This window comes from Akebia trifoliata, chromosome 2, assembly GCF_017979445.1.
Source record: "Akebia trifoliata isolate Shusen 1 chromosome 2, ASM1797944v1, whole genome shotgun sequence".
Taxonomy (NCBI): Eukaryota; Viridiplantae; Streptophyta; class Magnoliopsida; order Ranunculales; family Lardizabalaceae; genus Akebia; species Akebia trifoliata.
In genome coordinates, this window is record NC_141376.1 from 3,544,009 (window position 1) to 3,556,191 (window position 12,183).

A 12,183-nucleotide genomic window follows, 5' to 3' on the forward strand; every position below is an offset into this window, starting at 1 on the left:
AGCAGGGATGGCCCCATTGGTATTGTTTTTTTTTTTTCCCTCTCTAATGAGATTTGGGCCAAGCTTTGTGGACCGGATCACCTGACATTTGAATATTGGGGGAATAGTTCAGTCTTGTTAACTGGATCAATAATTGGGTTGGAAGATCTGGGTTCATTTATCAAACTGTGGACGATTGGGTTGGATCTGGTCTTCCCCCCTGACCACAAGCGGTTAAAAAAGGGTGCCAATAAATATGGAAATGAATATCGACAATATATGTTGTCATACTTGCTCGGTAATTGGTATGCTGCACAGTTAAATAAGGACCATTTTCAATTATCTGACATCCTCGTCAAGTCGATGTTGTGTCTTGACTAAGCCACACATATATGGGCAGTTTGACTATCGAAATTCTCTCTTCAAAAAATAATTCAACTACCAAAACTTTTAAAAATGTGTAGCAACGTAAATGCAAGAAACAATAAATAATTGTATACACTGTTCATCCATAAGAGGATTATATCCACAACTTAACTTGCAAGTGAAAAATTATTAGTTAAGATAAAAATTATAAGAATAGAGATTAATACTTATCTCCTACTCTTTGATAAAATCAACTAATCTCTTAAAACTCAATTCTAGTAAAAACCAAAACAAGTAAATCCAATCCCACTTCCATTATCAAAGATCCGTAATAACAATCGGATAATCACACTTAAATAATTTTGAGCTTTGAAGTTTTTACAAGAAAAGAGGAAAGCACATAAAAATTCAATATTTTCTCAAACTCTATAAAATAGAAAAACCACTTTTATTGACCATAGCTATTAGAGGATTTTGAACCGAAGTCTTGAGATCAGCACTCCTCACACCTTCCATCTTATCTGAATTGGGGCTTTCCATCTTATCTAAATCACCCAAACATGCATTTAATTAAGAGTTCTGATCTGATTAAGAAGATGTCCCATTCCTTTCGTAAGAAGGATGTTTACGTGGCACACATTCATTGCAGAGTAAACAAGTTGGGTTCCAATTGAGTAGACAATTGTATTAAATAGGAATGAGACTCCTTACCAGATCCTAATTATTTGATCAAAATCTATATAGATAAATTACCTCTAAATATTAAACTTAAATATCTTCATAAAAGAATTTCTTGAAATCATCCATGTGGGCCAGCTGCAGACCTATTGTGAGAGTCAGAGATCCATCTTCATCACCTCCAGGGATGATAAAACACTTCCCATCATAACCAATCGATGCTGGGCCCATGTGAATGGGCTTTCCCCATCCGAAATCAGCATCATATATTGGTAGGCCCAACCAGCTTGTTACCGCAACATTTGGATTCCCTCTGAAAGTCCCTAGTGTACAACCCACCGTATGGAACGGATTCTTGAACATAGTCAAATCTTCTTGACTTTTCAAATAATCCATGGCTGATCTTACGTACTCATTGTTGACCATCACCACTGTTTCTCTGATCTTGCTCGATGCGTATCCCAATGGCTTCGATCCCAGCTCATCTGATGTTGTGATTACCGGTTTTAACAGAATCGCATTGCCGAAGTAACCATGCGGTAAAGGCGGACATAAACGCTGTCTGCAGTCTACAGATACGCCTAACGTCGTTAATTGACCCGTGGAATGTTTGCGTGCCTTGCATGCACATCTCCACACGTGCCCAGCAATGGCCTCGTAACGGCTGTAGCCAGTGGTACGGATACGGTCACTCCTGTTTTCAGTTTCAGTTCCAGTTCCGGTTTCGGTTTGGACCTCAGTGTTGGCTTTATTCTTGAGTTTTCCAATTTCAACTACCGTCAATTTTAACGTCGCCACAGTTATTTCCTTCTTCCGTTCCTCATCCGCATTTTCTTTGCCGTTTAACAACGGTGGAGGATTAAACTCATCGTGATCAAAGCGTGGTTTTGCTAGAGGATCACCCATGTAGGAAACCGTTCGATCTAAAATGGGTAAATCATCGGGATTCTCGCCCCGAGCGATTGTCGACCATGAACTAATGAAGTGAAGTGCAGCAAGTCCATCACAAACTATATGTGATAGCGCCACACCTATGCTGATACCACCACACCGAAACTTTGTTAGTTGCACTAAAAGCAATGGAAATTCGGTAAAAATACCTGAGGAGTAATTAACACGAGGAACAAGTTCTTTAAGCTTTGGACTTGGGCTAAAATCACCATAATCGTCAATTTCGGATTCTGCTTCTGCTTCTAAGAGCTGAGCTCCCATGTCGTTGCAATGGATCTGAAATCGGCTTCCACTGATCGACTCCAAACGTCCCGCTAATGGGTAGAATTGCACCAATGCTTGACTCAGTGAGTTTTTCATCGTGTCAAACAAGGTTGAAACGGACGAATGAGTCATGTGTCGGTAGAAGTAAATGGTGGGTGCATGGGTCGGGCCCTGAAGCTGATCAAAATCGGTTAACTGGAGCCGGACATTTGGAGTCGTTGGCACAGCTGGCTTAACTGTGTAAGAGGTCATCAAACTCACCATCGTCTTCGATCTTCTACTTTAACACTTCTGTAGAGCTGTTTGTAGTTCGTAATTTTGAGGCACAGACCTCTACATTTATCCTAGTGTTAACTTTTACTTAAGTCCTTGGGCATTGAGGCATATTTTACTTTCCTCCCCCAACTTTAAAAAAATATTGAGTTGCCTCCTTCATAGCTTTTTTATTTTTTATTTTTAACCCTCATGTGTCATGAGAGCTGAGTATTCCCAAATAATAAATGTATAGAATAGAACTAGGACCAAATCCTGACCCTACACGTGCCTGCCCATTTAATTGGTCGGTTTGGCACGGCTGAGTCGACCTGATTACTTGTTCACATGGGACGATTAGTCCTCCATTCGGAATGGGAGAGTTTCCCAAGAATTTAAGAGTAATTGACGGTATCAATCACGACCTGTCCAGGAATGGATAATTTTCTACCTGGGGAAGGCTTTTCTTTATCTAACCCGAAATCAAATCCAGAAGATGATCCTAAAAAATTCCCTTAAATAAGAAAATTGATGACGTGTCTTAGGAAGGGGATTAAACAAAAGGATGAACCCATAAATAATAGAGCATCATCATACAAGAATGTACTTTAGGGTGGTGGTTCAATTTGTAATCATTAACTTTTTGCAACTTTAATATTAATTTGAGCATTGAAGGGTATTTGACAGGTACTTACACTGTTACCTCAACTCAATGAAAGAAGGCCGATTCACTATTGAAGTTAGTGTTGAGGTGCAATTTTAGGTCTGATTGTTGCTTTGAACAGTCATATTTTCATCATGGGTTGTATGAACTGCTTTTCCTCTATGAAGAACTCATATGATATATAGGATCTTTTTTGAGTTAGTGACTACTAATTTGAAAGAACATATAGTTTTGATAAAACTGGGTTATGCACATTTTATCTTGTTTATGGAAAAACATGTGATGAAATCAACCAATAATTCAATCCGGCCAAACCATTAAAAAAGACAAAAAGAAAATCTATAAAGCTATTGAGTTGGTTTCCCAGAGCATTCTAATGTGCCCGGCTTTTCAGGGCTATGTATGGATCCACCACTATTGTTTACCCAATCCTTTGGAAACTTAAACTCAGCTTGATTAGTTACTCTAAGCACTGGCTTCCATTATTATTATTATTATTATTTGATAAATAACATTTCATTCATAAAATAGAATCAGATTGGCCGAGATAACTAACCTGGCGAGGCCTTACAAACATCCGTTATTCATGCGTAGAGCAACAAATCCCATCCCAATTATACAAAAAATCCTCAAAGAACTGACTCCTAAACTCTTTATATACTTTGGAGCAACAAAAGGTAAGACCTAAAATAGATATAATCATATCTGGACAGTCTTTCGGTTTCCCTTAAAAAATATGCCTATTCCTTTCAAACGACACTCCCCAAAATATTGTGAATGGTGTAATACTTCACAACATCGTCTTTGCATTGCTAAATGAGTGACTAATTGTCGACCAACAAATAAAAAGATCCCTAATTTATTTGGGAAGACATGTTATAATCCCATACAACTTTAAACAAAAAGCCCAAATGTCATGTGTGAATTTACATTGAAGAAAAAGATGATCCGATGATTCACCATTATCCATGCATAGCACACAATAACTCGCCCCACACCAGCCATGCTGCATCAAAAAGTCCACCGTTTGAATTCTTCTTAGAGTTGTCGTCAATGTGAAAAAAGACGACTTTACTTGACACTTTTGGGCCCTAAATTGAAATATGAGAAAATGACAAATCCCTATTGTTGCACAAAGAATTATAAAAAGAGTGCACCGAAAATCTTTTGTCCTTACTTGTCGTCCATATTCTCACATATAAGAAGATGAATCGTGATAATCTGACTTGGCACGTTGCCTAATCAATCGGCACCCTTACATGACAGACTCGAGGATTGTAGATGTGCATTCCTCGAGATATAGAACTGTGCTTCCCCATAAAAAGGTGCAGGTCTATCCCGAGGTATGCAAATCTACGATCCTCGAGCCTGTCGCACCAAGGGTGTTGATTGAGTATGCCTGGTGATTTATCATGACTTTAAGAAGATAAATGAAAGTTCCTACAAATAAGGAGCATTGTATTTTTGTTTGAAAAATGATGGACTCTTTTGATGGTCAAACCGTTGAATTTTAATTTGTATGTTGAAGAAAACAAATCTATGGTTACCTGTGCATTGCCACATCAACTATTGAATGCACGCACTGTAGTATGATTCTTTTTTTGATTTTTTTGTTTTTGCTTTGAATGGATTGCAATGAAGTATCATTTGCACCTTGTTCCCTCTCTTATTTATTGGGAAAATTACTTAAAGGACTCTCGTGGAGGGTCTTCTTTCTAAATAGTCCATAAGTTTTGGACTATAGCTTGACAGGACATTTAGTAAATTTTTCCTTTCTAAATGGCCCCAACCCTCATCTCACTTGTATAAGGTATTTGAAATACTCAAACTACCATTTTCTCATCTTCTTCACAGCGTTAGGTTTTCCAACGGTGATTATGATCATTTTTGACAATCTTTGATCATGAATGACAAATGGAGAATTATATTCTCTTAATTTTGGACATATATATATATATATAGGGAAATGTTCAGCACCCTAAGTTTTACCACACACTTTAACAAACGTTTTTTGTCCTACATGGGTTAGAAGTTTTGGAATGGGCTGATTTTTGGTGAGGATGATCTCTATGATTAGAAGATCATCCTCCCCAAAAATCAGTCCATTCCGAAATGTTTAGCCCCATGTTTACACGTTGAAAAATCGTGGACCGTCCATTTTTTGTAAATCAATTTTGATGGGGTTAGAAGTTTTGGAATGAGCTGATTTTTGGTGAAGATGATATCCTCACCATAGAGATCATCCTCACCAAAAATCAGCTCATTCCGAAACTTCTAACCCATGTAAGACAAAACGCGTTTGTTAAAGTGTGTGGTAAAACTTAGGGTGCCGAACGGGACCCATATATATATAGTTTTTAATTTCAATGATTTATAAAATAAAAAATTGAAGAACAAAGTTAAGATTCAATTTGTTTTTATGATTACATCATAATCTTTTGAGATTCGAGTTAGACAGTAATTAAATAAAAAGTGGTGAAGTCGATGCTGTAATGCAAATAAGATTTTTCAAATTTTTTTTTTTTTCAATTTTGATATTTGGTTAATCTCCTCGAAATCTCAAAGATGCATAAATATGATTGCAAATCAAAAGTTTGATTTAATCAAATCTCAACTTCATTCTTCAAATTTTTTGTATTATAAATCACTGAAAAAAAAAAAAATTACATCTAGATATTCAAAATTAAGAGAATATCATTCTCAATTCATTATTTATGATCAAAGATCGTTGAAAATGATCGTAATTACCATTAGAAAACCTAACTATGTGAAGAAGATTAGAAAATGGTAGTTCCCTTATTTCAAATACCTTTATACAGCTGAGATGAGGTTCAATGACCATTTAGAAAGGAAAAGTTTATTAAATGTCTAGTCATGTTATAATTGAAAATTTAGAGACTATTTAGAAAGAAATCCCTCCACGAGGTCCTTTAAATAATTTTTCCTTATTTATTTGTACGATTAAATTGTGCAGCATTTATATGTCCAAGGAAAAAATGTACAATAATTTCTAAAATTGAAGGGTGATGCTTGCCCTAATAGTGTCATTTTCGAGTCATTTGCAACATTCAAGATCTACCCCATTGTGGTGGTTTTTTAATCCTCAAAGAATGATGACATTTGAATCAAGAAGTCGTCACTGGGTAAATACTCGGCTGACGTGGTACGAAGACGAAACCACATATATTTTTTTTTTCCTCGGGATACCAGTTAGACATTTTCTATGAGGATTAATGTAAAGTTATGTTCATGCCACGTCAGCGGAGTATTGACACTTGCTAGTTCGAAAATCAGCACTCATCTTTAAAATGAAATTTGGGCTAAGTTTTGTAGACACTGTAACCTACATTTGAATCCTATTGTTTTAAGAGACCAAAAGTACCCTTTTCTGTCTGGATCAATAATTGACAATAAAAAAACGAACGATTGAGCTGGATTTGTAAAATAACGACCACACACTCAGCCAGAATTAGAGAGCGTACTATCTGCTCTAAAAATCATCACACTACCACCACACACACCGTTCTTGAGCTACCACCACACACTGATCTTGATGTTATCGGGATTAGGTTAGGTGTTCCTATCATGGTTTGAAAACCCACGTTAATTCTTCTCATTTTTTAACCGCTCGGTATCTTGCATGACGAGACGAGACGCGAAATCAAGTTTTAAAATCATGATTCTTATGTTTACGTGTCACGTTTCGATTGGAGTTTAAAACATAATGGTATGAGTTTCTAACCATGTCTATTCAACATTGCATGCACGCAGCCCATTGTCTATCTACTCTATGGTAAGAGATCAATCGGACAAAAAAATCAGTCCCATCTAAAATTTCTACATTTTCATCGTCTTAATCTTATAATAAATTCTGTGGGTGGGATGTCGTCATATGCACTTCTTATCGCATTTTCCATTACCAAATGCATCCGTTCATACTTTAAATTCAATGCTATGGATCAAATAAGTTGGTGAGTTGCAGCAGTACAACATATATATGTTCTTCGAAAATCATGTTCAAGTTTCTCATGCGTGACATTGATGTAGCAAACAATATGATTAATTTATGATAGATAGTAGGTATGGAGGGATAAAATTCTTTCTCATCTGAATCGTTCATGTCGTACTAATTAATGGCAATGATACGTGTGATCTTATTTGGATGAAGCTCTATATAACTAAGAGAGAATCGAGAAGTATATATCTTGAACTTATGGATATAAGCATATTTATTGAATCACGTAAAAAATCTCTTTCTTTTTTACATATATCTTTATATTATTTTGTATGATTTTATGCAGTTGTGATCTTGATTTGAATGGAAATTTTAAAATAGTGAAAAAAAAAATAAAAAATACATCTAAAATAATCACTCCCAAGAATAAGAGGAAGCAACTAAACCAACTTATTTATTTTATTATTTGTTACAAAAATTCGTTGGAAAGTCACGTGTGTGATGTTGGAAGTAACAATACATACGACTGCATTATCGTACATACTACATAGCCATCCGAAATCAAGGAGGAAACTAAAAAAGAGGCGAATCCAAACAAAACTTCCTTTTCCCAGGTCAATTCGCATTTTCCCACTTGAACTACTACGGCTGTCAATATGGGCCCATCTGAATTTTAATATGACAGCACCTTATAACATTGATATAAAACAAGTCCAAGTCAGGGTCCAGCCCATTAACAACGAACTACTATCATAAATAAAGTCTAGGTCCAGCCCATTAAGGACAAATGACTACAACTCATTGTAGCCCAAATTTTGTATCGTTATATTATAAAATAGCACAATAAGTGAAATTGTTACTGATAAAGCTTATATATAACACCACCACACCACACCACAAGGATAATTTTCAAGAGCCCCTTCTGAGTTTGGTGGAACATCCCTATGTTTTCAAATTGATGATATATCCTTTGACTTTTGTCTTTCATGAGAGACCAAAATAAAACGGTTGAAATGCTCTCGACCTTTACTTCTCCAAAAGTCCATTGTCTTCAACTTTAAGGGTAAAGATTCTATCTCCTACAATTATCAAACCTTAAGAAAAGATAGAGTTTTGGATGAGGTTGAAAATGATGAGTTGAAGAAGTTCAATAGGTTAAAACATGGTCTTAGATGTTGAAAATAAGGGGTTTCGGGAAAAGTGAAAATCAAGGGATATTTTCACAAGGTTGAAGATGAGGGTATTTTGTTCATTTTATCTTGGTCTATCATGCAAGACTGAGTCAAAGATTGGGTAATCAAACATTTTAAGGTTTATTTTCATTGTTTTAATGATGTATTTTTAAATTATTTTAAATCTGGCTTTAGATGAAGCATTTTCATAATAGGCTTCTTGAACACGCCCATGATGATCGTGTCTCGCTTTGATCTCCTCTCAACCTCTTCATAATCCCTTGGTCCAGCGCCACAAGGTCACAAGTCTTTGTTGCCTCCAGTTCCCCAACTAAACTCCTTAAGGTGGCTCTCATCTATCATGCACAGTTTCCAAACTCAAAAACTCGAATTGACTCGAATGTCCATGGAGTTGAGTCAAATTGAAAATTGGGGGGTTGACGAGGCTACATAAAGTAAAGGCATTTCTTCAATTTCGACAGTAGCAGTTGTGGAGGGAAGTTTAGAGTCATGAAAAAATGACACGCTGTTTGTACGTGGTTGACTTGACAAGTGCACAGAACCATCTTTTTCTTTGGAATACACAAGGAAAAAGATCTATGATTCTATGCACTTGTCATGTTAATCACGTACAGGCCTCGTATGTGTCAGCACGTCATTTTATCATTAGTTGGAAGTTTAAGGTTGAGAAGTCTCTCTTTTTCCTTTTTCGCATATTTTTGGGTGCTCTGCTTTGCTTTAATCATTTCTCCTTTGGTTTAATCTTTCCAACTCAGGCTTTTACAATCGGGTGCTCCATGACATTGACAATGGACTTCTTCCTTGCTCTTTTGCTTTAGTCTTCTTCTAGTTTGGCATACTTCTCCCCTCGGGTTATCAAGTCTTGTAAGTTGTTGGCCCTGCTCTTCGCAAGGGGAATTATACAGTCTAGTATCAGGCTTGATTGCGTTTCTTAATGCCATTATCATGGTGTGGTCTTATCGTTACATATATATATATATCCCAAGTTCGAGGTTGACACCTCCCTAAACCGCCCTCTGAAATCCTAGATATTGGAGATTGTCTCATTTGCCTTGCCTTCAATTACAAGCATAATGCGACACAAATGCTATGCAAAGGGCTTCCAAGCTATGGATCAAAACTGATTCAGCCTATGGTCAATGGATTCCCTTCTAGACTTGAAGTAAATATTGTGGGGGGAAATTCTTGAGCACGGACACGTGGCTCGAGCAGGGGCCAAGTTTAATGATTTGAGGTCGTGGCTCGGTTTATTAATCCCGACGAATGCATGTATTCGAAGCTCGGAACTGTGCCATCAGCTCGTAGGTCGGTGTGACAGGTCTGACAGATAAGCCTGCAATAGACAGCCAGTTCTAACACCCACGTCATGTCAGATCAAATCTGACTTTCTCAGAAGCGATAGGGCAGTTGCAACAACTCCTGCAGCTGACATGTCAGGGAGTAAGCTAACTACCTCAAGTCACCTCAAGGGGTGGCGCACAGAAAACGATCAAGTTGAACGCCTATATAAGGAAGAAAACTATAAGTAAAAGAGGTTCGAACGCTCCTTCTCAAAAACACACTACACTGATCAATTTTGCTAACTTGATCGTCGGAGTGGGCTGTTTTGCAGGTCCCCCCGAGCTTAAAGAGAAGGAAAGTGTAGAGCCATTTTGCATCTACAATTTGGCGCCGTCGTGGGAAACTTACAAGGAGAAAACGACCAATATGGGAAGAGCTAGAGGCGAAAACGTGGAGAACCATCAAATCCACTACCAGCAGACTCGCCCCCAAACGCGCCGGATCCAATGCTAGCAATGTACAACTTACTCACAGAGATGAGAGAGGAAATGCGCAGGGGGTTGGAGAAACAAAATGATGAGATAGTGAAAATAAGAAAGGAAAACGAAGAGCTCAGGCAAAGGTTAGGCGAGCGTGCGGAGACCGAGGAAGGCCCAGGGGCAGAGCAGAGTAGCGACCATCCTGTTCGAGCGGCAAGAACGGAGGTAGATTGGACTGAAGATTCAGCAGCAGTAAAAACGCAGCAGGGAAGCTCCGAAGTTAAAGAAACCATGACGAGGAAGGAAGTGGAGGAGATGCTCAAAAGGAGGGATGAGGAATTCGCGCGAGGAAAGGATCCCGCGCAAAAGGTACGGAACGCAATTCGGGAACTCAAGGGGACACCATTCTCGCAGGCGATAATGAAGTCAGAACCACCCAGGTCGTTCCACATGCCAAAGTTTGAAACTTACGACGGGACGCGAGATCCCATGGACCATATACTGCACTACAGAAGTCAAATGGTGCTGTACCAAAATGATGATCCGTTGCTCTGCAAGCTGTTTCCGTCAACCTTGAGGCTCGGGGCCATGATGTGGTTCCAGGCCTTACCAGCTGGGTCCATTACGAACTTTTCCGAGCTGGAAGAAGCGTTCGTTGGGCAGTTCGTGCACCTGCGAAGGAAGAAGGTCGGAGTTAACACTCTATTTAACCTTCGACAGGAGCCCGGGGAGAGTATTAGGTCGTTCGTAACCCGTTTTCGAACGAGAGCCCTGGACGTAGAGGGCATGGACGAGGCCACAGCATGCGCGGCGTGCATCGCTGCGGTGATCCCGGGAACACGGTTGCATGAGTCCTTGATCAAGTCTGATCCTACTCGTTTAGAAGATTTGTATGCGAAGGTGGAAAAGTACATCCTGGTGGAGGAATCTGTGAAGGGCAGAAGAAGAAGCACCCAGACAGTGGCTAACAGCGAAGGAGGAGTAGACGCTTCAAAGGTACCGACCCACCCCGGAGTGGAAGGAAGTAAGAAAAGGCGGAGAGATTCGAACGAGCAGTCGTGGTGGAAAAGAGGCCGGGTGTATACCCCGCTCAACGAAAAACTATCCGTGATACTGAGGCGCATAAGGGGGGAGCCCGATTTCGTTCAGCCGCCACGGGGGTATAAGGGGAAACCCGGAAAACCATTCTGCGAGTATCATGAGGCTGAGGATCACCCTACTGAGGACTGCTACAGGCTGCGCCATATCATCCAGGATATGATCGATGCAAGGAAGCTCAAAGGTTATGTTTCCACGGGAGGAAGGAGAAGTGGGGAGACTACCGAGAGAGCTGAGCGAAAGCCCGAGCAAAGAAGGCCAGCTAAAGGAGGGCGTCGAGAGACGGAAGAACGCAGGATAGTTCATACCATCACAGGATTATTAGGGGCCGAAGTACCGTCTAGGAGGGAGATTCGAGAGAAGGTAAAAAAGATCCGACACATGGTCGGGGTTAACAGCGTGGAATCAGGAGTACGGGAAGTTGGAACGACAAACCGCGGAGCGAACCCCCGGGCGATCGTATTCACAGAGAGTGACCTAAGGGGGACGGTAGGGCCCCATCAGGACGCGTTAGTAATCGCGCTCCCAGTGGGAAACGTCGAGCTCCGAAGAATACTTGTGGATTCGGGGAGCGCGGTGGACATTCTCTTCCTAAGCGCGGCTAAGAGAATGGGGGTTTCAGGAAGTTTGGAGCCAACGCCGACCCTCGTCTATGGGTTCAACGGTGCCGCTAGCAGTTCGGTAGGAGAAATCACACTCCCGATCTCAGCAGGGTCTAAAGTGGTAATGACAAGATTTGTGGTAATAGATGCAGACTCGGCTTATAACGCGATCTTGGGCCGGAGATGGATACACGAGATGAAAGCAGTCCCGTCAACCTATCATCAAGTTATTCGTTTCCCGGGTAAGGAAGGAATAATGGAAATCAGGGGAGATCAGGAGATGGCGCAGAGGTGTTTTCACCTGGCTTTGAAGCAAGACCGAGGCCCCGAGGCCGTCCCACCAAAGAAGAGAAAGGTAACTCCAACTGTTAATGAGCTTTGTAGCAATTACAGAAGCAGCCGCTGCGCGAGCAGCGAGTAA

General features: G+C 39.9%; 2 protein-coding genes across 2 annotated transcripts; one reads left to right on the forward strand and one right to left on the reverse strand.

Annotated features, from left to right (window-relative positions):
- Nucleotides 1-674: 674 nt before the first annotated feature.
- Nucleotides 675-2,558, reverse strand: SHT (spermidine hydroxycinnamoyl transferase). The gene has a single exon (XM_086422869.1). The coding sequence runs from the start codon at nt 2,500-2,502 to the stop codon at nt 1,114-1,116; it is 1,389 nt and encodes a 462-aa protein (XP_086278995.1). The 5' UTR covers nt 2,503-2,558; the 3' UTR covers nt 675-1,113.
- Nucleotides 2,559-10,353: 7,795 nt separating this feature from the next.
- LOC147408855 (uncharacterized) lies at nt 10,354-12,183 on the forward strand. The gene has a single exon (XM_086417137.1). The coding sequence runs from the start codon at nt 10,354-10,356 to the stop codon at nt 12,181-12,183; it is 1,830 nt and encodes a 609-aa protein (XP_086273263.1).